The sequence below is a fragment of the Ambystoma mexicanum genome, chromosome 5q (assembly GCF_040938575.1).
Source record: "Ambystoma mexicanum isolate Mex_15411 chromosome 5q, UKY_AmexF1_1, whole genome shotgun sequence".
Taxonomy (NCBI): Eukaryota; Metazoa; Chordata; class Amphibia; order Caudata; family Ambystomatidae; genus Ambystoma; species Ambystoma mexicanum.
The window spans coordinates 40,550,007-40,576,339 of NC_090933.1; the positions used below are offsets into that span (position 1 = coordinate 40,550,007).

General features: G+C 44.2%; 1 protein-coding gene across 3 annotated transcripts in view; it reads left to right on the plus strand.

The window, feature by feature from the left end:
• AFG3L2 (AFG3 like matrix AAA peptidase subunit 2) overlaps positions 1-26,333 on the plus strand; it is a 1,716,771-nt gene that overhangs the window by 164,743 nt on the left and 1,525,695 nt on the right. For all 3 annotated transcript variants that reach the window (XM_069620479.1, XM_069620477.1, XM_069620478.1), the window contains exon 3: positions 5,730-5,795. In XM_069620479.1, coding sequence (XP_069476580.1) covers positions 5,730-5,795 — 66 coding nt within the window. The remainder of the gene's footprint in view (positions 1-5,729; positions 5,796-26,333) is intronic.

The window sequence follows — 26,333 nt, forward strand, 5'->3', positions numbered from 1 at the left end:
CCTGGAGTCAAGGCCAGTACCACGGGCGTGGGAGCTTCCCTCAGTCCTACTTATCGACATATGCTTGCCCCGTGTACCGTTGACATCTGTAGCAAGAAACTTGTGCTATTGTTCGCGGTCTTAGGCTCTCTTCCACAAAGGTTTGCGGGCCTTGGATGAAAAGGGCAAGGTCACTTCTCTCCACGCCACCCTCTCAATTCCTGCCGCCTTTCTCCTTCGTTGAACTAAATAGCTGTAGTGTTAGTCCATTGTCCCCTGTGTTGTGCGAAAGTGTTCGTGTTGGAAAGGGGGTGGGGGGCAGTGGTTTGGAATGTCCTATGTGAGAGGATGGGGAAAAGGTGTTAAAGGAAGGGGGATACCGCGTCTCACCCGTCGGTGTTCCACTCCCACTCCCCGAGGTGCTCCATCACTGGTCCAACGACAGGAACTGGATCCAATAGCGATGGCTGTGTCCTGGCTACCTGGATGACAGATCCCCGGGGACTAGCTAGGGAGACGCCTTCAGGTTTCTCACAGTCCCCACTCACTTTCGAGGAATGCAAGCAGTTATTTTCATTACAGTAGGGGGAAAGGTTCCGGTACCTTCCAACTACGTCACTGGGGGTGCTTTCCGACAGTTTGACAGAGAGGCAGTAGAGCCCTGAACGCTTTAGAACTCACTTGCTTGGCGGGTAGATCTAAGGGCAGAGTTTCAGGGCTTTACAATGTGCTTGATCTCTTTGACCCATATGGTGGGCTGGGAGAGGGATCAGGGGGTTGCCATTGGGGAGGATTCTTGGCGTCACATCTGGGAACGGAACCATAATGCCTCTAGGTGTACCACAGACAAGGAGTGTTAGCTTAAACTTTGCTACCGATGATATTACGCCCCAGATAGACTCCATCGCATGGCCCCCTCGTAACGGATCTATGTGATCACTGCGCCACCCATAACTGCGATGGCCGAAATGCCGACGCCAGTTACGGCGCGGCGCAGTGATCATATAGATCACTGTGCCCGTTTCCCCACGCTGCTTTTCCCTTCCTACCCCGCACCCCCAACTTACCTTTCACGGCGGCACATTTCTGTGTGTGCCGCCTGCACCCTTCTATCCCTGCAGCATCAGCTCCTCCCACTAACGTGGGCTAGAGCTAACGCTGCAGGTTTTTTTTTTCCCTTTCGTGTCCCCCCGCTTAACAAAATGTTAAGCGGGGGACACCCCTGAAACCCCCAAATCCCATTACGGCCCCCAGGCAGAGCGGGGGACACCCCCGCAACCCACGCTCTGCTTGGGTGTAGTAAATGTCGCCCTCATTTTGTGCGCCCCCAAAGTCGCAGTAACTGCGGGGGCGCACAAATGAGGGTGATTTTTTTGTACGATTCCCTCGTAACTGCTGGAGAGGCTGTCAAGAAAGCAGAACCTTCTTCCACGTGTGGTGGCAATGCCCCAAGGCCCAATCTTACTTGAAGGAGGTCCTTTCGCCCTTCAGAACTATGCTGGCAAGTGACCTGCCTTTGGCCCCTCTGATAATTTTGTTGGCGGATTGCAGGGATGGGCTTTATCCTCTTAAGGGCTGTAAGGCTAGGCTTCTCACTCACCTTCTCACCTTTATCCTCCTAAGGGCTGTATGGCTAGGCTTCTCACTCTTCTCCTTGCAGCTAAGATGGCCATAGCCCGGAAGTGAAAAATTGCAGAGAGGCCAGTGCTAGGTATGTGGTGGGGAAAGATCTGGGAGATGTTGGCTTCGGAGAAAATTACAGCCCTGGCAGAAGGGAGGTGCACCTCTTATGTGGCAGCCTGGCTTCCCTTTATAGACTAAACACAAGGCCTATCACGTTGCGCACATGTCTAAGCTGTATAAATCCCTAGTCCTACTCTGGAAATGGGCTAACACGCCGCCAGTTGACATGTTCAAGTCTGTGTACAATAATCCTATGTATACATGCTCATCCATGATGCACTTTTGTTGTCTATAGTTCATGATATCTTTTTACGTCCGCATATGTTATCAGTGCTGTCACCCATGTCCCACAAACATTAATTTAAAAAATGTTATCGACTTGGAAATTCAGATTTTTCATAAACACAGTGAAGAAAGAATCATTGACCGCCTATGAATAAGAGAATCCTTGCTTTTGGCACAAATGATGACACAAACAAGGAGATTTTGTGGTCATGATTCCATTGTTTGTTTTTTTTTGTATAAAAAAGGTTGTGCCAGCTTTACTTTATGGTTTATACTGTAACCCATTTGTCAAATCGGAAATTATTAGAAAGAACTGAGGACAGGTTTTAGCACTATTGGTCCCAATTACAGTCATATGCAATGAATCAGGTTTATCTTCATTGGAGACTTTGGTGACATGGAATGGATTTATGGTGAGCATTGCTGTTGAACAAACATTGGTTTTATTATGAACTAATGTTAGTGTCAAAAGCTTGCAAGGTTTTAATGTATTTTGTGGAGGACAGTGAAATAATTCTGCACTGGGTAGGTTGTTGAACTAGTCAAACATTGAGAGAGAAGAATGGAGTGAAAAGTTACCGTGTGTAAACATTTCACTGAATATTGTAAGAAGAATTCTGGGTTAGCATGTTTGCATAAGTATTTAATTAGGTATCCTAGTAAAGAGTATAGATGCATCTTAATGAGATTCAGGTTAAATCTCTTGTTCATGTTAGAAGTGTAGAGACCTATGAGAGAATTATCAAGGAGCCAAATAGTTTTCAGCCTGTGTAACAGTATGGAGTGTTTTTAAAACTTTGAAACATCTAATACTTGTGAACAATCAAAGGAGCAGTATGCTTTTCAGAAAATGTATAGATAATGTAAGGGTGCGTAAGGTTAATGTAATGGGAGACCACACAGGGTACGCTATTTGCTTAACGGCCACTTTTATTGAAAGTAAAAAAGTATGGGAGATAGGGGAAATTCCTAACTTTCCCATATCCTACTAGGGGCTTCCCTACCTCAACAAAACAAACTGTTAGTGTCAATGTCCAAAATAAAGTTCTCCGTCTTTTGTCCAAAACCTAACCTGACCCTCACACTATAAACTCCACAAAATGTGCAAAAGGGAAAATAAAAACCTCTTAGCCAGTCTCCTTCAGCCTTAGTCTGAAAAAGTTCAATGCAGTACAAATGGGTTATTTCCTTTCCCTTTGACAGATTCTATTGTTTTAAGAATATCCCCTTTTTTATCCTGCTTAAGGTCAATTCCCAGCCTTGGTTTACTCTCTGCCAAGGTCTGGGTGGGTCTCTGGGATGTTTATAGTTTTGTTCAAAAATAAACTTCCAATTACAAAGTTATCAACCCCATGTGAATAGGCTGCTTCTCTTTTGTCCTTCCTCGTGGCATAGTACAGTGAGTCGTGGTTATCCTCTCATTTTGAAGGAAATAATACCCTTTATACATCATGTTATTCTGGGTAAACTTGGCTCCTTATCCTGCCAAGTATTACCTGTTGTTTTCTCATCCACTGTGACGAGGAAGAGTGTGATAATGATCAGTATCCTTAATCCACAGTGACTCTTCTTACTTTTGTGGCTCTTTCAGGTATTTTGGGTTTTACTCTGCTACCCAACACTACCTGGTGCTGCATGGCCTCCTGTTGCGGGCATTTGAGAATGTGCCTTCGGCGAGTACAAGCCTGTTGACTTCTCTGATCTTCTTGGTTCCTTGTCACAGGCGTTTGGGAACGTGATTTGCTGCCTCAGTTCGCTGACATCGCCACGCTCCCAGGACCTGCAGGGCTCGGTTCCCTTGTGACTGTCTTTTTTTAATATAATGGTTTTGTAGCTTCTAGTAGGTTACTAGGTTCTAGTGCCTAACGATGGAGGCAAAACCACTCCGCCAAGCTTTACTTGGGGGAACCTTCCATGTTCCTGCCCCCGCCTCCTGACAGCCCAGACACGCGACACACGGCTTGCGTTGTTCCCACAGAGCTTCAAGATTACAGCAATTGCAAGGTTGTGCCGGTCTGCCCCAGGTCGTGGGCTTCACCACCCAACCTCCTTCTTCTGGAGAAAGGTCTCTATCTCACTCAGCCTTCTGTGGATCCGGTAACCCTTACTGTGCTTCTTCACGGCTGTACCAGCACCACTGAGCAAACGTTGTGCGGTGAACCCATTCTCTTCCCTTGATCTTTTCATTCGCTTTTCTTGTTTCCTTTACTTTTTGGTCTTCACTCCACTGCTACGGCATCTCTTACATCTCCTGCCACTGCTTCTGCTATCTCTACTAATTCTACTGCTTCTCTTTGGTGTTTATCCTTTTCCCCTTTTTATCCTTTGCCTGTTTTTATGTACAAGAGGACAACTAAACCGTGAAAGGTGGTTCCCCTGCTCACTTCTCACCTCCTTTCAGGACCTCCCCATCTCAGTTGTTCCAGTATTATATGAAATCTTCCCTGTTCTTCCTCATCACAGTAATGCCCATATGGATAACAGGCGTCAGTTTATAAGGGAAAGGATGGGTAAAAGTTGTGGGACCTGCCTAACAGTGTCCTATTTCCCCTAATATACAAAGGGTTTTTACCGTCCAGTCAGATTCATCCCAAATTATGGTAGCCTTTCCTGAAACTGATGATTTTCGGCTTTACCTTTTGAGTGGTGAACTGGTCTTCTTGGAGTTGACACTTGTCATGTTCATAAAAAAGATATATATTTCTGATGTTTGTTAATCTGCTTAGAATCACATGCTGTGCATAGGTCCGACACCCAGTGGTCACTGCAGAGTATTGCATTTTGTTTTTCGTAGTCGAAAAGGGGACGTCGACAATATATATATATAACTGTAAACGTATTGAAACTTAGGTTAGAACATAATTAGAAAGTTAAGTGATTGAACCGCATTTCATCCAATTTGTATGGAGATTGAAATTATGAACTCAGAATTTAAATGTGTTCGTAGTTATTTTTCAGATGACAGAATTATACTTATATTTTGTGCAATTGATTTTAAGAATGGGATGTGTATATGAAGTTTGATTATTCTCTTGAATCCCTTCTTTACTTGTACTTTTGTTTTGTTTGTGAAATGTTTTGCAACAAAGCCAAATCACAAAATATAAAAATGGATGTGTGGCTGGTGGTGTATTTTTATGGTGGGTATGTGTAGATGGTGGTGCATATGGTGGCTTAGGCTAATAGTTTGAATGGGTGGATGATGGTGCGTATGGTACCTGAGGATGATGACGCGGATCATAGAGGAGATGTGTAGGATGTTGAATGTATTTGGGCTTGTTGTGGCGCCGAGTGGACAGTGGCGTAAGGTGGGTGTAGAATCTCACAGAGGCTGATGGTGGTGGAAGATGCTAATTTCCCCACTCTCCCACACTTACCCATTCCACCTCTTGCCCATTTGCCCCTCGCATGCACTGATTACCCCCTCTCACCTGCATGCGGCTGCATCTACTGCTCTTCCTTTATTAAATATGCACTTCTCCCCCACATGAACGCTTCTGTGCACTTTGCCCCTCATGTGTATGTGCACTTCTCCCCCTTGCGTGCACGTTCTGCTCTTCTCGCTGGCACATGTGCTACCCACCACCCTTCATTTCCCCTCTACATGAAAGCCACTTCGATCAACCTAATTAATTGTATAGTGTGTCAAAATATACGAAAGCACTACACTTCTATGCCTCCGCCATCTTGAAGGTTTTTGACAATAATGGAAAGTCTTGATGTGTATGACTTATATTGTTGATAGGTTGATATGCTTATATTGTACTTTTTCTCTCAATTAGGATTTGAGAAATACTTTCCAAATGGAAAGCCAACTGACTCCAAAGGTCCCACTGGAGAAGGAAGAGGTAGAGTTTCACCACTAATTCAAATTTTATTGAAAGTGTATCAGTTCTCCAACTTGTAATGTCTTGACACAGTAAGTATGTACAGCAGTATGGTGTTGTCTGGTTAACATTCACACTCAAATGTGGAAAACACCGAAGGAATTATTTTGAATAATCACTGTTAAAAGTAACACACACACCTTTATCTGCACAAGAAGTACCTTGTGAGAATTGAAATTCAATTAAATTGTTTATTTTTTGTATGATTGCCCATCATATTTATTTTTAAATTGGAGAAAGGGGTAGAGAGATGTGTTGATTTGTTGGAGTGGGGCAAGCCTTCTGCATCAGTCCAGTCCTGGGGAACGTGTACTCAAAAGTGTATGTTTCATAAACACTGAATAACGGCCTATGGGCGGGATATTTTTTTTAAATGTAAAATCTCAAATCCTTATTCACAGTGCCAACCTAGCATTTATTTTGTAAGCAGTCTTCCATATCCTTGCTGCTTTCAGTCAGACAAAACCTTCTGCCACTCTTCGAAAACAAGGAAAAAGGAATTTAAAAATAACCAAAGAAATGGAGACCTCTCACTTTCAGGCAACCATCCATTGTTATAACAGATGAATTTAATTACATTTTTCTGTGAGTACTCGCAACCTCGGCTTCATGGGTCACGCAAGTAAACCAAGGTAGCCTATGGTGCCACAACCGAATCCACGGTGCAGTATCCCCAAACCAACATCCATAGTATATATTTTTTTAAAGCTGTATTGTCTTATCTATATATATACCAAAGTCGTGTTTGTTTGTGGGTTTGTATATGGCGTTGAACTTGGGGACATAACTCCTCATGAACGGTGACGTGTGGCATCAGGAATTTTGCATGGAATATTCTTTATTTTATTGCCAAATTAATGCAAATATTTCTAGCTCGATAGGTCATCCTGTCCCGAGATAATACATTTTTTGTTTTTTTGGTGTTACATTTTGTGGTGTTCCGCACTCCATTTACAGGTAATTTGTAGAACGTGCCCATCCTCGTGCTGTCTGTGCTAAACTAGACTTGCGTTTTTTTTCGTTTTCACATTTTTATTTTTTTTAGAAGTGTGTTTTTTTTTAATTAAATGTTATTAAGGTTTTCAAACACATTAAACATGTGAGGGAAACAGTACTTAAAATACAATATGAGTATCAACTTTCCAACCCCCTTATTCCCTGAGCAAAACCCCATTACCTTTACTGTATCTCCCCTCGACTTCCCCTTCACCCTACGGAACAGAGTCGTCTTCTACATTTGTCAATTTCCACTGGCCTCACGGCTGTGGTGTGTGAGCCGGTTGATCTTCGGTATCCATCAGTGGTTTAGGCTGTTTCCTCGAGGTCACGCTTTGTTTTGGTTTTGATTTGGTTCTACTTGGTTGAAAGTTTTCACGAGAATGTGCTAACAGTTTCTGGGCGTGATCCGCCTGCAACCACAGTTTGGGTATTAGTTCCATATACCCAGTACTCTCCTAGGTGTTAGTCACATATTTATTCAAAAGTTCTCCCCATGGTATTTCATACAGAGCGGATTTCCCATGGAGAGCTGCGGTTATCCTTTCCATTATACAAATATTGGTGGCAACATTAATCCATTCTTTCTTTCCTGGTATCTTAACCCCTTTCCATTGCATCACAAGGCAGGCCTGTGCTGCTAGTTGGATTAATGCTGCCATCCCCTTCAGCCTTGTGTGCTCCCCCTCAGATTCTTCCATCCCAAATAGAATGAGGAGTGGTTCATTAGTACTTTGGATTTCATCCAGTTCCCTGATCCAGCCCAAGATGTCATCCCAGAAGACCTTAATACAGGGGCATCCCCACCACATATGCCAGTAATCACCCTCTCAACACATTAGCGCCAACACAGGGGGCTAGATCACTGAAACATCTTGGATAATCTATATGGGTCATATTGCCACCTGTGCAGGAGCTTAATAGCGTGTAATTTGTACTGGCTTGCAATTGACGTTTGTGAGGCCCCTTTGCAGATTTTCCTCTACAGGTCGAGGTCTATTTCAGTTTCGAGATCCCGTTCCCATCTGGGCCTCAGGGTTTCAGTTGACCCTTTCCCTGCATCTATCAAAACCCTGTACATGGTGTCTCTTTTTATTGATTTGTTTTGCAATAAACTTGATGCGTGTTAATTTCACAAATTATTTGAACAACACAGTTTTATTTACCTCAAATTTAAATTCTCACATGAACATCCTATTTGTATGCTTACTCTCTGATTATTTGCAGTGTGGTGTTTGGCAGCGAAAATGGCCGCCACTGTTAACAACACTGCAAATAATCAGAGCAACCATACAAATATGATATTCATATGAGAATTTAAGTCGGAGATACATGAACATTTGGTGTTCAATTAATTAGTGAAATTAACATGAATTCCGTTTTTCCTTCGTGGCAAACAACAATATTTGTTTATTTGGTGATCTTTTTCAGTGGCATATGAAAGAACATCATCTGAAAATGGACATCCCGGACAGAGCCGGGTACTTAAGCTAGTTCTTAAATAATCCACAGAACAGTACCATAGCAACAGATAAGCAATTCCATAGACTGAGGCATGAAAAAAGTATATTAAGACAATTGCTCAGCAGTTATATATATATAAGAGCATCTCCAACCTCTATAATTACCTAAGCAATCCCCTGATGTATCCCAACTGCCTGCCTCGTATAATGACATATCTATTAGTTTATAAAGGTGCATCTCTCAGATATTTGTATAAGTCTCACATTCCTCGTTCTGATGTCTACCTGACCCCTTCGTCCCTTTGTCCTTGTACACCAGACAACAACTAATCTGTCCATACATTTCCATCCAGTGATATATTTCACCTCTCACTTTTTGTTCTATCAAGAGTCTTTTCAAACTGAGGTGGAGAGGGGTTTGTCAAGCATTGGCCAATGAGTCTCACAAGACTCATTGTGAATAACACAAGACCCAGGGAGGTCACCCCTTCTTGATACTTGACAGAAGTTGCAGTATACATTATTATTAGGCTTTTTTATGCTACACCAGCGCACCACCGTAGTAGTCTCAAAGTGCGCACATTGTCTGAGTTGAGGTGCATTAAGTCCCAAACGGGACAGCAGGGCCTTAGTCTGCTTAGGATGCATTGGCCGTTAAACAGTGTAATGCAAGAAGAGGGAGATGCGTAGAAGTAATAATGGTGGAGTGCATGAGAAGGCATGTAATCAGGTGATTGATGGGTGGAGATTGCTGTATATTAAATATATACATCTGGAGCATACATTATTCCAATCCACGTTTGGTACACTCAGGAGAACTTTGTTTTTAAAACTTATTGATAACCTGCAGATAGGTAACCAAATGTAGGTAACCAAATGCAGTATCCTAAACTGGATGAGTTGAAACCAGACGTTAGAAGTGACAGGTCTTGTATAGCAGACCAGATTCTTTCCCAACCCCACTGTAAAAGAGCACTCCCCTGCACCTTGTTGTATGGATCAGAGGTAATTATAATCATAATTGTTCTTTCATAACGTGCTTAATACCAGTGAGTGGTTTCTAAGCGCGGGATCGGGATTTGAACCTGTGTTGTGCTTCGTTATCTTGCTTTATAGACAAAAGCATTGCCCCCTAATTAACACATTTGGGGATTTCGCAGTATGTAAGAAGCCGTCCCAAAGGAATACCAAACTCCAGTCTCAAATCAACAGACTATCTTGAGAATCCTTCTGTACAAAAATGCCCCCATGTGTTGCATATTTTACACTCACACACCCTAGCTTCCCACTTCTATATAACCCCATATGGTTGCAAGCATATTGTCCAATTACCACATGGATCACATGTCATCCCTAAGTGCATCCTCTTTTGAATCTCCTTACATACCTAACCTCTAACTCCTAGAATACATTCCATTAACACAGATGTTCACATTCAATGTATCAATTGCCCCTCCTCAGAGCTTACTTGCCCCCGGACCCTTTACACAGCATGTTATAACTGAGCCACAGTATAGTACAATTCGAAACTGCAAACTCCCCAACCACATCTATCAATTGCCAATTTTACAACATCCAGGCTCACTCTCTACTGTTCTTACCTACCCATAACAATGTTATGAATCCCTGATCTAGAGTACAGAAATGCTTATCCTTCATCAGAAGGGGAATAGATTGATAGACATACAACACAGATGGTGGAGTAGTATCTTTCCAATAGATACCTTACCCATAAACAAAATTGCAAGTTTATTCCAGGCCTTGAATTGGTTTGTAATTTATTATACTTTATTGAATACATTCTTACACTGTACATCTTGAGCTAAGTGGCAGATCTAAATTCATAAATATTTAAATGCTTGATGGTACTAATTCATCTGAGAGACTAGGTACGGCTTACCCCTCCCACCTTCTTTCCTAATTGGTAAATGGTGGAATTTGCACAAATGTATACATATTCTAGACCTTCTTCTGCAGACTTCGTTCCTCCGGCGTCTCCGGAAAGGAGATCTCAGGGCCCTTAGCATATAATAAAATGTAATTGGCATAAAGTGAAAGGACTTAGGGAACTTCATAACCCCCAATGAACAAATGTATTCCTAAACTTACACGCTAGTGGTTCTATAGCATGGGCAAACAGCAGCGGAGACACAGAGCAGCCCTGCCACGTTCCCTGCTGATGCTCCACTGCATCGCATATATTTTACCTGCTCTTGCCCTCGCTAATGGTTTGGCATAAAATAGTCTGTCACCCATTAAATCAGTAAAGGCCCATTCCTGAAACTCAACATAATGGCAACAAGAAATTCCCAGTTTAGGGAGTTGAATGACTTTTCGGCATCAAAGCTTGCTATTGCCATAGAACACAATGATAAAGCAATGGAATCTACCATTATATTTAGGGAATTAATTGAAGGCTGACCTAGCTTTAGTTAGCAGCAGAGATCTTTACACGTCCTCGGGGGAAGTACCCAGTGAGGAGGCAGAGATGCAAAGGAACATGTTTCTAACAGGGGAGGGCAGGCTATTTGAATTCTAGAAATGCAAACAGCCTTCTGAGGTTAATCATTGTGTTCCTGTCTTATATGAAACAATTCTGAAGTGACTTGCTGAAAACATTGGGCAAGGATCTGATCAGGATCTTAGCATTACTGTTCAACAATGTGTGAGGGATCAGAAATAAAGAGGAGTTTCTCTACCTAGAAATCAAAACTAAGGATCAGTCTGTGTCAGGAAGTCAGTAACTGAAAAGCCGTCCTTGTGTCCAAAACATACTATTTTTAGGGAGAATTCTCTCTTTAGGCTGAATTTCCTAACCTAGTGAGTCCCCCAGCAGCTTTGCTGGATTTCTGGAGTTTGTTTTTTTCCTCCTGCCAAGAGTGAGACTTTCTCCCACTCTTGGACATGATTCATGGTATTCCTTTGATTGGTAATGTGTTTTATGGGCTATGGGGTCCTTTACTCCATAGGGTCTCATGTGTTTTTCCTATGTGTGTTACACCGCACTCTCCGTGCAGTAACACAGGGGTGTCATAGTGATACCCCACCATAGACTCCATACCCTGGGACTGACTACTGTCTCCCAGGGCATGTAAAGTCACCATTGGCTTTACTAGTCCCAAATTATTAACAGAAACCAGTACAAACCATCATATTGTGGACATACTGGTCTGGGCAATTCGATTGCCCTGGGGTCTGTTAGTCAAGCGGGCACGTCTCCGTCCCCCCTGATCGAGTTTTGGCTGGTGGCAGTGGAAACTACTTTTTATATTCGACCGCAAATATTTTCCTATGGGATTTTCCCATTGTTCGAGGCTACCAAATTTAATTATTTAATTCTCATAGCCTCGAACATACCGCCGGATTATTTAATTAATATTAATTCTCCGGTTGGTTTTTTTTGCCAAGACTCGATTCTAAAATGGCGTTTGTGTTCTCTTCTGTGACTCCAACCCAAGTGGAGCCCTTTGTTCCACTTTTTGGCGGGCTTCTTCACAGAAGCCTCCAAAAGTGGTGCCACTCTGTCTGGGTACCACAGGGGGCGTGGGAGGGGGTTTAGGCACCCTGGACCGAGTTACCTAGGTAACTCAGGTCGCACTCTTGTGTGATTGGCCCAGCCGGCTCACCACTTAGCATGTTTGATTGACAGCTAGGCTGAGTGAATGGAGGTATGCTGCATAAAAGCATGACTTTGGGGACTGGAACTTCAGAAGTTGCCACAGGACCGGAGAATCCGACGAGGGAGAAGTTGAGCCGACCTACTACAACGACACCACCGGTGGAGCCCTGCAGAACCGACTCGCCACTTCCCGACGACAGAGAAGATCTCCCGGCTGGAGAGGCTTCTTCCCCTGACTGGTGGGCACAACCAGTTTTCCTTTCTTTCTTCGCACCCCAGCCCGGTTTGTGGTCGAACTGCCCGTGCCAAGCACCCCGGCAGCCGGATAGCCACTCACCACTGAACCGTGAATCACCGGACCGCTCCTTGTACCTGAGAAACTCTGCGGCTGGTTTCTTCCCTGGCAGTGCAACGGACTCCTGTCTTCCCCCACAACGAGATCCTCTTCCCCCGGACGAAGCACCGACTTGCACCCGCTGCCAGGAACAACTGCCCCCGCTGGAGCACTCTCACCACTTTAAGGTACCGTGTCCGCCAGGCCTCCCTTTCTAAAGATTGCTACAAGGTAATAATAACTCCCTAACCTTCTAGACTGGGCTGGCCGCCTTGACCCTCTAACTGGTCCCTTTCTGTGGTCTAACTCCTTTTTGAACCTTTGCAAGACCTTTGTGCACTGTAACCGTGTGACCTTGGACACATTTCGTTTGGATCCTCCGAAGGTGGATCCGACCTCTTGAACTCTAACTTCACGGTTTTACTTTGCCTTTCTCCCTTGTTGTGTTCTTGAAAAAGTGTTGGGATCTGTTTCAATTTGTTCTCTGCTTTTCTCTCCCTTTTTAAAACGAACTATTAGAGTGCCATCTACGTTAAGCGCTCACCGCTGTCTGAAAATAAGTGGGGCTTTACTTAAGACTTGTCTAATATTCTTTTAAGGGAGTGTATATCTTTGAGTGACTGTGTTTCTGAATTGCTTATTATTAGTGCCTGTGTGTTTTTCTAGATGTGGTTTTAAATAAATAATTATATCTCTTTTACACCAAGCCCTGGTCAGTGTTTACTTGTTCTATTGTGTGCTCTTGACCTATTGTGAATACTCTGTATACTGCCTAACTCTTCTTGAGGGAAGTCTGACTGCTCAGCCACAGCTACCAAGTGAATCTGTGTGGTACAGACTGCTACCAAGTGGGTTTACTGCCAAACACCTGTAGTCCTAAATCTTTTGCAGTGGTCCCAGAGGGAACTGCACAGGTTTCTGCCTAACAACTATAAAGACCCTCACACTAAAACAAAACAACAAAGGGGTGCAAGGAAATGTCTTTATCTTGATGTTAGCAAAAGTGTTCAAAACTATAATGAGACAAACAATAATGTTCTCCAAGGTAAAGACCCTTGCAACCAGAGGGTGGCCTCCTTCCGCTGGATTCTTAAACAGGATGGCAAAAATTTCTCGTTAACTAACAGTTGCTGTGTGTCTTCACTAGACTCACAAAGTTATTGTTTAAATAATACGTTCTGCAACAGTTTTTTTGTAGACTTTCCCTTTTTTTTTACATCTTTTTATTGATTTTAACAAATACAGATAGGTTGTAAATACAAGGAAATTAATACAGTAATACAATCTTTAAGCTTTATCACAACAACATTACACATTGGTCATATCGTCAGAAATATTTTGTACAAGATTTATCTAACTCCCTCAACACCTTACCATTAACACTATCAATACTATTAAAACAACTTATCTATCATGACCATCATTATGCACTCCACTACCATATAAATCAATGAAAGACTTCCATAAGGACCAATAGTTGTCCTCCTTATCCTGTTTCCGAAACATAACCAATTCAAATTCAGATAACACAATCACATCATTAATCCATTCTTCTATCAGTTGTTTCCTGGACTTCCACACCTTCAAGATCTGTTTTACTGCAATCACTAAAATCTTATCTATCCGAACTCTATATAAGCGGGCCTTCAAAACAGCGCCCACTTTTCGCTAACAAAACTTGAAACAGCTTTCTTGGAAATGAGATTGACAAAGTAATGTCTAACCTATCCAGTACCTCTCACCAAAAAGTCTTGGACAATGCCACAACATATGGACCAATGTTCCCCTCTCATTCCCACATCCCTAACATAGATCTTCAGTTATTAATCCCAAAGCAGACATTCGTACTGGTGTGTTAGGCAGAAACCCGTACAGTTCCCTTGGGGACCACTGCAAAAGATTTAGGACTACAGGTGTTTGGCAGTAAACCCACTTGGTAGCAGTCTGTACCACACAGATTCACTTGGTAGCTGTGGCTGAGCAGTCAGACTTCCCTCATGAAGAGTTAGGCAGTATGCAGAGTATGCACAATAGGTACAGAGACACAGTAGCACAAACAAACACTGACCAGAGCTTTTGGTGTAATAGTATATAATTATTTATTTAAAAACACACTTGTAAATTACACTAGCAAAAAACGAGGTAAGTAATTTTAGCACACAGTCACTATCATATATATACAACGTTATTCACTTATTAGACAAGTCTTAGTGAGAAATACCACTTATTTTCAGACAGAGGTGAGCGCTTAATATAAGATGACACTCTAATAAGTTGTAAAGAAAGGTAGGGAAAAAGACAGAGTTAAAGAAGCACACAAGTTTCAATACTTTTTCAAAGAACCACAGTAAGGCAGGATAGGCAGAGTTCTACTGGAGAGCAAGGAAGTCAATTGCAAGGCCCACTCTTGGAGAGAGCAAGCAGAAGGGGTCCAGGTTCACACAGTGGGGTTATGCCCAAAGAGTCTTTATAGATAGTTTGCACAAAAAGGATGAAATTAAAGTCAGGAAACGTTAGCTAGGTTGTCCCAGACTAGCCCAGGTTAGAAAGTCGAGGCTTTACTGTCACCCCGAACGATCTGTCGCAAGAGAGCCAGGTGGGACACAGTACCTTAAGTGTGAAGGAAGCTCCAGCGGGGGCAGTTTTTCCTGGCAGCAGGTGCAAGTCGGTGTTTCGTCCGGAGGAAGAAGAGGTCTCGCCATGGAGGGAAGATGAAGGTCGTTGCACTGCCAGGGAAGAAACCAGCCGCGGAGTTCTCCGGTTAAAAGGTACTACCCTTCTCTTCGCGGTAGTGGTAAACCGTGGTATTCCGGTTGCCGGGGTGCTTGGCACGGGCAAGGCGGCCACGAGATGCTCCAGGAAGGTGAAAAGAAGGCAAAACTGGTTATCCCCACCAGTCAAAGGAAGAAGACTCTCCGGACTGGAGATCTCTTCTGTCGTTGGAAAAAGTGGTGAGACGGTTCAGCAGGGCTCCACCAGTGGTGTGGTCGTTGCAGGTCGGCTCAGCTTCTCCCTCCTTGGATTCTTAGGTCCTGTGGCGACTTCTGAAGTTCCAGTCGCCAAAGCCCTGCTTTTATGCAGCACACCCCCATTCACTAAGCCTAGCTGTCAATCAAACATGGTACTTGGGCCAATCACACAAGAGTGCGACCTGAGTTACCTAGGTAACTCAATCCAGGGTGCCTAAACCCCCTCCCACGCCCCCTGTGGCACCCAGACAGAGTGGCACCACTTTTGGAGGCTTCTGTGGAGAAGCCCGCCAAAAAGTGGAACAAAGGGCTCGACTTGGGTTGGAGTCACAGAAGAGAACACAAACGCCATTTTAGAATTGAGTTCTGGCAAAAAATACCAACCGGTGAATTAATATTAAATAAACCGGCGGTATGTTCGAGGCTATAAGAATTAAATAATTAAAGTTGGTAGCCTCGAACAATGGGAAAATCCCATAGATATATATTCGCGGTTGAATATAAAAAGTAGTATCCACTGCCACCAGCCAAAACTCGATCATGGGGGACGGAGAAGTGCCCCCTCGAACAACAGACCCCGGGGCAATCGAATTGCCCTGACCAGTACGTCCACAATATGATAGTTTGTACTGGTTTCGGTTCATAATTTAGGACTAGTAAAGCCAATGGTGACTTTACATGCCCTCAGAGACAGTAGTCAGTCCCAGGGTATGGAGTCTATGTTGGCGGGTCGCTACAACACCCCTGGGTTACGGCACGGAGGGTGCTGTGTAACCCACATCAAAAACACATGAGACCCTATGGAGTAAAAGACCCCATAGCCCATAAAACACATGGAAAGTTAAAGGAAAACCTCAAATCATGTCTAAGAGTGGGAGCAAAAGAATCTCACTCTTAGCAGGAGAGAAAAAAATAAACCACAGAAATCCAGCAAAGCTGCTGGGGGACTCACTAGGTTTGGGAAATTAGCCTTACAGAGAATTCTCCCTAACATGGTGTCCAGTATAACCTCCCCAAAATCTTGTGATGAATAAGCCGCAACCTAAGATCCATCTTGCTGCTGTATCCAATCCTCCATATATATTTCCAGGCATCATCATTAATTACACAACCTAAATCTAATTCCCATTTCTTTTTCAATTTTTTCCAAGACTCCATCACTGAATCACCCTCTCGCATACGTTTTAAATATGTATATACATTACGTAGCGATAAGCTAAACCTGTTCCAACCCGCCGGCTCCTTCTCTAATGGTATAGACAACATATTGAATACTTGAGTCAACAGACTTTCTTATTCCTTATATCTATTCCTTTCTCTCCCACTTAAATGAAACCCTTCTTGAAGCTCCTCAAAAGTCAACAAGCGCCCATCCCGCAGTCATTCACCCAATGACAACACACCTTTTGAGACCCAGCTTCGCCAGTATAGAAATCTGTTTCCCATTTGTAAAGCAGGATTATACCAAATAGACGATTTAAGATTAAAAAAAACATTTCGAAGGGATTGTGTCCTCCGATGTATTCCTTATCTTGATAGATCTCCAGCTTGCTGACCTCGGAATTTTTTTTTCAGTAGAGGGCGCTCCGCGTCGATGTCCCTCGAGCCGATGTCCCTCGACAGCCTCTGTATCGGCACCAACGTCATCATGCGTATAAATAGACTCGCGCAGCATCCGTTGCTCAGTTCCGTTTTTCCACGCTTCGTGGGCCTCGGAATCGCGTTGCTCAGTTCGTTAGTCAGAGAATATATTCTTCATTATTCCTCGAGAATACCAACTCTTACTCGATGGCTTCCTCATCCGAACCGACGACTCCACGGTCCGGCTTCAAAAAATATCGAGACTGTGGAAAGAAAATGTTGTTTCCTGGGATCGGAGCACCAATGTTCGAAGTGCGAGGACTGCATGTCCATGATGGCGAAAGCCTTAAAGGAGCGTAAGGGGAAGCTTGAGAGAGGTAAGACAGTTGAAACTCCTTTGAAAGTTTCCTCGGCTGAGTCGAGACATTCATCTCCTCGTCGACACAGGAGACATTCTCGGTCTAGGTCCCGAAGCAGTTCCCACCACTCTTCGAGATCCAAGCATTCAAGTAAGAGACGTCGAAGATCCCTTTCCTTGTCTTCTTCTGTTTCTCCGGAAAGAGTCACCTGCCCCACAAAACATAGCTCTCAGGCTGAGTGGGAGGAATTCCGTAAAAGGATGCTTAGCGTCTTCGAGAAAGCGGCCTCGACCCCCTTGAAGACAGCTGAGGGTGATACCCTGGGTGAAAGACCCAAAAAATCTAAACGCAGCGAGTCGTTGCACCCGGCGAAAGAAACTACTCGAGAGCGTCACGGACCTTCGAGCAAAGGCACTGTGCCATCGACGCCATTATCGAAGGGCTCATCGACGCATAGGTTGATCGAATCGACACCGTCTTCGACGCCGAAAAAGAGCAAACCCATGGCTGTCACTACCTCACAGCCAGTGGTCATACCCAGAGCCTCTAACATGACTTCGAGGTCATCGACAACCTCGAGTAGGATCCCGATCCTCTCGAGTTCTTCGAGGCCACTTCCAATCTTCTTGACGCCTTTTTCGGTGTTTTCGAAGCCTTTAACGTCCACGTCCACGTTTTCCCAACCGATTATGACAAATTTAGCCCCTTCTGCTCTGGAAATGTTATTTAAGCCATTTCCAAGGTGTGATCATTTCAGACCTTTGTCTTCAATTTATGAGGAAAGGGAGGATTCGGATCAAGAAAGACCCTTTGGGTTGCCGAGATTTGCAACACCAGAACCAGAGGAATTTACCTCTGAGGAAAATAGGTTGACGGACCTTCGAGAATCCTTACATGAGGCAAGTGGGTTAGATACTTCCCCAGAAATAGAATTTGCCAAACCAGACACAGGGGAACATGCCGAGACCACTTACAGAATTTTAATGGCAGGAATTATAGAATTCATGGGTTGGTCTACACCTTCACCTGCATTCCAACAGGATGACCTTACAGACATTTTAGTTAAAGGCCCACAGGAGGATCCTGTGGTTCCATTTCACACTGCATTACAAAGAAAAATATTGGCTAACTGGGAAACTCCTGAGGTTATCCCGGCAGTTAACAAAAAGTTATCAGCCAAATACAGGGTATCTACTACTGACCCTGAATATTTGTCAAAACATCCAACTCCAGAAAGTCTGGTTGTCCAAGCAGCAACTGCATCAGGCAGTAGATCGGCATACCCTACTGTTCCACAGGACAGGGTTGACAAAAGATACGACTCTATGGCTAAAAAAGTTCTCACACTTATGTACACAGACGGGACCCGCAGCAATTCCCGCCTTTTGACCATACCGGCTTACATAAGTAATGTGTCCAAACGACCCATACCACCCGACATACTCCCCATGTCAGTACACTCAACACGGGGCACGTACCTCCGTACATAACCATTGGCTCCTTGTTGCGAAACCCCTTGCGCCAATAGGACGCACCATTACACGCCCAGAGCGGCTACAACTCGGGCATCGTCTGTTCTCTAGGCAACACGTAGACACCAATCATGAAGCACGCAAAGAAATGAGCCCTCGGTTGGTGACGTCGCACCAATGAGCATTAATTTCCCTGCAGCGGTCGCCATAACTTCCAGGCGGTGTTCGTGAACACACAAGACTCCTGTGCGACGCACCTCCAGCTGCAGTAGGAGACATGGACCCAGACAGAGAACAGGGATCGCTTTAGCTCCTTCCACAGGTGAGGGACGGCGAGATCAACCCAGCCACTCTCCCTTCTCGTATAAGATACGGGGGAAGTGGAAAGAGATACGAGCAGTACCGCCACTTTACGCTTAGTCCCACTGTCAACTGGAATAACACGTTTTCTTTCCACAGACGGATGCCACTGTCTAGCAGGAAGTGGAACAGAGAAGTGGCCACTCCAGCTCCCCCTTTTCCGACCCCACCATAGCGACCGTAGGTGGGCACAGCAGACACCACAGAATCACGGGTCTACATACAGAGACCAGGAGCCAGGTAATTGGGCATTGCCAGCCCGCTCCCAAGTATGCACTACCCTTCTCCACACAATGGGTTTGAAAGGAGCTGACCAACCCCTTTTTTATCATTTTTCCCTCCTCTATGTCCCCATGGATCTGCACCATATCCCCAGAGGAATAGAGGACCAGACCCATAAGCTCCCCACAGTCTGCAACCACAGCCGTCTGCCACGGGTCCCCTGCGAGTGCCCTGCAGAACACCTCCCCCGCATCCCCTAGGAGTCTTGGAATCAGGATACCGACGACGCCACGAGCACAGCCGGTACCCAGAGCTTTAAATTGCTTCACATAAGCTGCACTTCCAGCTTTTTTAACCTGAGGTAACCCCACATTTCTCTTCTCCCTTCTTTTTCTACCCTTGTTTTTCTGATTTTGACACAGGGTCTACCAATTGGACGCCCTGAAGAAGGTGCCTTGTACTTTGCAAGTACTTCCAAGCACCGAAACGTGCACACACTACTCAACTTACAGATGAAGACAATGAATAGCATATGTACCTTTTCTTCACCCACTAGTGTGTAACGCAAATGTTTGTTCAAACACGTTGGCTAAAAAACCAGAGATATCCCTTGAGTCCAATGACCTTGACTTCAGAAAGTCTACTTTGAGCACCGAAGTGACAAGAACTGCTAATAACACACTGCTCAAAACAACTAACCTAGTGAGGCCACTACGCCTCAGTACGCATATGACATTCCATTTATGTTCCGTAATTATTTTGTCTGATTGCATGTCACTAAAAATATATTGTAGGAACTGTTTAGGCAGAATGTATGCCTATCCCCTTCCTACAAATATGTGGTTGACACTAAGAATTTAAAATGCAACACTGATATATTTTGTTTTACTTTGGTCACACACTGTTTATATGTGTCACTACAAATTGATTGCTACACACTTGTATCACGTAAACTGCCTTTTGACTATATAAATTGTCTTTTTTAAGATATTTGGTTGTATACAGTCATTCCTCTTTAGTTTAACTGCCACAGGGCCCGAAGCAAGAAGGCATATGCATAAACTATAGAAGCAGTTATAGACCACAACCAAAGTAGGGAATTGTGGAAAAGTCCCTCAGTAGTCCCCTTGTCAAACATCTAAACATCTGGTGAAGATTCATACATAGACAAGGTAGGAACAAGTTTATGCCCCCATTAGTTTTAGGAGGGCTACATGAAGCTTGTAAAATGGGAAAGGGTACACCTCTTTTTTATTGGCATAAGAAAGTTTTTTCTGCATGTAGCATGGCGTTGAAATCTATTAACGCTACTTCTACGCTCGCAAGGTTCAGCCATACACTTTGGGAGTGTGCTTCATCAGTGGCTGACTGCCTCCCAGAGGGAGAAGAAAGGGAAGCGTTTCTAAACATCATTAAGGATGGTAAAGACGCAATGTGCGAATCCCTTCAAACTGGCATTGATTCTGCTGACAGCATCAGTAGGGCCATGGTGGCAAGTACTACAACCCGCAGATTTGCGTGGTTGCGAAAGTCTTGGTTTGCTCCAGATGTACAAGCCAGACTTCTAAATATGCCCTTTGACGGCTCTTCTTTGTTTGGTAAGAAGGCGGATGACAGCCTAGAAAAGTTACAGACATCCAAAGCAGCAGCAAAATCCCTGGGTGCTGCAATCCGTCAAACGCCATATCGCCCCTCAGGAACCTCTTGGAGAGGTAAGTCCTTTCGCTTTTATTCCACATTTGGAAAAGGCAGAGGACAGTCAGTTCAAAGAGGTCAAAAAAGATTCACCCGAGGTGGACGGGTAAAAATACAAAAGCCGCAGCAGCAGGTACCTCTTTACCCTCGGCACCTGCATCAGCCACCTCTAAATCACTCTGAGGACTCTCCTCACAAGACACCAGTAGGGGGCAGGCTAACTCAACATCTGACGGAATGGCAGGCTATAACGTCAGATGCTTGGGCATTGGAGACAGTTGCCCAAGGTTACTGCCTGCCTTTTCTACGCATGCCTCAGTCATCCACTGGGGAACAGCTCTCGGAATGTTCCAGATCCGCTCCTCTTGCAGGAAATTGTAGACCTGCTGGAGAAAGGTGCCATAGAACCGGTACCTGTAGTGGAGAGGAACAAGGGCTGGTACTCCCCCCTACTTCCTAATACCGAAGGACGGAAGACTGAGACCTATCTTGGACTTACGAGAATTGAACAAGTTCCTCAGGAAGGACAAGTTCAAGATGGTAACTCTTTCTCAGATCCTTCAGGCCCTCCAGCTCCAGGACTGGCTGGTATCTCTGGACCTTCAGGATGCTTATTTCCATGTGCCAATCCATCTCAAACACAGGAAATACCTGAGGTTCGCAATTGGCGGCTCTCATTATCAATTTTGAGTTCTGCCATTTGGGCTGACCTCCGCCCGAGGGTCTTCACCAAGCTAATGTCTGTAGTGGCTGCAAGTCTAAGGAGGGAAGGGATTCACGTCTACCCCTACCTGGACGATTGACTGATCAAAGCTGTATCTCCGGAACAAGCTCAGATCCAGCTAGATTATGTCTGCCACTTCCTTCACAAACTGGGCTTCTCCCTCAATTTAAAGAAGTCACAGATGATATCATCACAGAGACTCCAGTTCATTGGAGCGGTCCTGGACACTTCCCTGGGAAAAGACTCGCCACCAGAGGTGAGGACTCAAGATATTCTGCAGATGGTCACCAAGTTTCAAAATGCCCAACGTCTCCCAGCCTTCGACTTTTTGAGGTTGCTAGGCCTCATGGCATCCTGCATCTTCCTTGTGCCAGAGGTTCGCCTGAGAATGAGATCTCTTCAGTGGGCACTGAGAACTCAGTGGTTGCAATTCTCAGGGAGAATGACAGACCTCCTTCAGGTTCCGGACAAGGTGGCTCGAGACCTTCAGTGGTGGGCCTGCCAAGAGAACAACTTGAAAGGAGAACTGTTTTGGCAACCATGGCCGGAGATAACAGTAGTCACAGATGCCTCACTCACGGTGTGGGGAGCCCATAACAACGACTTGACCATCAGCGGTCGTTGGTCTCCATCGGAGTCCAGACTACATATCAACCTGTTAGAGCTGAGAGCAATCAGACTAGCGCTGAAGGCTTTTCTGCCAACCGTACAGGGGAAAAATGTCCTGATAATGACGGACAACACAGTGGCCATGCACTACCTCAACAAAAGAGGAGGCATAAGATCACTGACTCTGTGCACAGAGGTGATGCAGCTCTGGTTTTGGGCAATCCAAGAAGGAATCTCTCTATCGGCAGTTCACTTAGCCGGAGAGAAAAACTTGACAGCGGACACTCTGAGGAGACAGAGTACATTTTCCCACGAGTGGGAACTAGCTCAGGAAGTCCTTCAACAGATCTTCACCCCTTGGGTAACCCCTCAAGTGGATCTGTTCGCCACCAGCATCAACAGAAAGTGCGATCAGTTTTGTTCAAGGGAATTTCCCCCGAGAGGAGCTCTAGAGGACGCGTTCGTAGTGGACTGGGAGTTTCCACTTCTGTACGCGTTTCCTCCAGTCCCTGTCATTCCTCAAATGATCAGGAGGTTGAGAACGTTCCGGAAAGCCATGATCCTAATTGCCCCGGACTGGACCAGGAGAACATGGTACCCGGACTTTCTGGACATGTCCATCTGCCCTCCAATTCGTCTTCCACTCAAGGAGAATCTTCTCTCGCAGAAAGGAGGTCAGGTTCTCCATCCAGACATCAGAACCCTCAACCTTCATGCTTGGTATCTGAAAGGTTGAGATACAAGGATTGGGACCTCCCAGATGACGTCTTGGATGTGTTGCTTTCGACAAGAAGGCCAGCAACAAAGACTTTATACCGCTGCCGTTGGAACAAATGTTGTAGCTGGTGTAGAGAAAAGAATATCGACCCCTTTTCATGTGGTTCACCAACGGTGTTATCTTTTCTACTCTATTTGGCCGATTCGGGCCTTCAGGTTGGCCCTGTCAAGGGCTATCTCGCAGCGCTATCGATCTTCAAGCGCACTGCAGAGGAACCATCATATTTCAAGTTACCCTTAGTAATACAGTTTCTGAAGGGATTAACCAATGTCTAACCTCCAAGACCATTCCAAGTTCCCTTATGGGACTTAAATTTAGTCTTAAATTTCCTGATGGGTACTCCTTTTCAACTACTCCACTCTTGTTCACTAAGGTTTCTCACCCATAAAACTGTCTCATTAGTGGCATTGACATCTGGTAGGAGGGTGAGCAAATTACAGGCTCTATCTTGTAAACCCCCCTCATACAATTTTTCATAAAGATAAAGTTGTCTTACAAGTGAAGCCTAATTTTCTCCCAAAGGTGGTTTCTGAATTCCACATCACTCAGAAGATTACCTTGCCTTCATTTTATCCCCCTCCCCATCCAGGGAAAGAGGAAGAAAGGCTGCATAGGCTGGACCCAAGGCGGGCTTTGAGCTTTTACATCAGCAGACTTGCTAAGATTAGGCAAGCAGACCAACTGTTCGTAGGTTACTCAGGGCACAAATTGGGATTACCGATAACAAAACAGACCATTTCCAGATGGATTATTTTAGCCATTCTGGAATGTTACAAACTGGCAGGGAAAGAGCCTCCTCAAAATCTTAGGGCTCATTCAACCAGGGGTATCGTAGCCTCTTCGGCCCTCCAAAGAGGGGTACCGATTCGAGACATATGTGCGGCTGCCACATGGTCTGCACATACCTTCACAAGATTTTACAACCTGGATTCCTCCTCTAGCCAAGAGACTAGATTTGGCAAAGCTGTGTTGCACTCTGTTCACACTTGAAGGGAAACATGACAATTTTACTCCCACCTCCAGTTACACACCACTGCTATGGGAGTCTATCAAGATAAGGAATACGTCGGAGGACACAATACCTTCGAAGAACAAGTTACTACTTACCTGGTAACGTTCCTTCGATGGGATGTTCCTCCGACGTATTCCTTATCGCCCCTCCCATCCATTCCCTCAGTAAAACTTCCCTTGTGGTTACAGCTTACGCTCCTTCTGGGTCACTAACCAATTCATGTAAAACAACTATTAACGTCAAAACGGAACTGAGCAACAGACACTGCGCGAGTCTATTTCTACGCATGATGACGTCGGCGCCGATAGGGAGGCTGTCGAGGGACATCAGCTCGAGGGACATCGACGCGCAGCGCCCTCTACTGAAGTTTTTTTTCCAAGGCCAGCAAGCTGGAGATGATCTATCAAGATAAGGAATATGTCGGATGAACATCCCATCGAAAGAACGTTAGCAGGTAAGAAGTAACTTGTTCTTCCATTGAAATTTAGTATCCACCATGACATTAAGTCTTTAGTCACCTTAATAGTCGGCAATTTAGCAGACCTTTTAGGCAATCTCCTCCCTCAAAATAAAACCTCTATAATACTTTCCCAAATCCGGATATCCAAACCCACCTTCCTTTGTATCCCGTAGCAAAATGTATTTCAAAATCTTAGGAGCCTTCCTCTCACCCCAAAGAGAATCCTGAAAAACCCAATCAAGGTGTTTAAGCAATTTTTTTGAAAAATTTAGGGGAATCGATTGCATGACACATACAATCTTTGGTAGAAGTGACATTTTGATTGTATTAATTTTTGCCCAAATCCCTAAATCTAATCTTGACTACCTCCTAATATCTCTCCTAAGGATATCCAACAACTTAGTTACATTAAACTGAACAGTTTTCCGCATATCTTTGATCAGGAAAATCCCCAAATATTTCACATACACTTCAGACCATCTGCAGTTCCATCCTACAGAATCCCCTCTCCTAACTGCAGTTGAAAGTGGGAACACCTGTTTTATCTCAGATGATTTTGTAACCTGAATATTTGCCCACTCTTTCAAGTACCTCCTTAAGAACCATGCTACTCCTCTCAGGATTTGAGAGTACCACTACCATATCATCCGCATAAGAAAGTACTTTTACTTCCTTTGTCCCAAAATTCAGACCATATATTCTCTGTTCACTCCGTATCAATCCTACCGAGGGTTCTAATGCAATGTTTAACAAAAAATGTGATAAAGGACATCCCTGTCGCGTACCTCTGCTAAGTTGAAAAGGTTCAGACATCATATTATTAAACCAAACACGCCCCAATGCAGAGCTCTGAAGACAGCAAATCACTCCTCTGTAACTATTTCTGAATCCCATTTTTTCTATAGTAAAATATAGAAAGTCCCAATTCACTCTGTCAAATACTTGCTCAGCATCCATGAAGACCAAGGCAGCATCAACACGTTTATTGCTATAAAGACTTATGTCTATCAATGTCCTTATGTTATCATAACCAGATCTACCCTTCATGAATCCTACTTGAGACTCATGAATGATATTCCTAATGCAACTACTCAATCTATTTGCCAATATTTTTGTAAAGTTTAACATCCACATTTAATAATGAAATTGGCCTATAGTTCTTACATATTTTGCTATCCCTTCCCTCATTTGGTATCACAGTAATCATGGCCTCAGTTATTGATCATTGATCGACATAGATCTTCCCCTCTTAAAAAAGAATTAAACAAGACGCACAAAACCGGAGCCAAAAAAGTGTCACATTTTCTATAGAACTCAATGGGTAACCCATCTGAACCTGGAGATTGCCCTAATTACAGGTGCCCAATGGCCAGTAGGACCTCATCAACTCCAATATCTGCTTCTGACATATTGGTATCACTTGATGTCGACACATTAATAGGTATATTTTCAAATAGATTTTCTAAATCTTGTCTGGCTATTGATTCTTCTTCTGTATACAATTTTTTTTTTATCATTTCTAAAACTTGAACAAATGTCAGTATTCTTCCACACTAATTGCTCATTCTCATCCCGAATTCCCTGAACAAATGCCCCTCGCTGTATACCTCTCAATCTACTCGCCAACACCTACCACTTCTTTCACCAGTTTCCCAATATTTTTGTTGCATAAAGAAAAGACCCCGCTCTGCCATCAAATTATTTGCATTTGGCAACTTTTCCCATGTTTGGTTCATTACAGATCTGCCCTTTACTCTCCCATGCTGGGCATATTTTTGTTGTAACTCTAACTTCAATTCCAGTACATTTACTTCTTTCATGGATTTCTTTCGAAGACGAGAAGTCC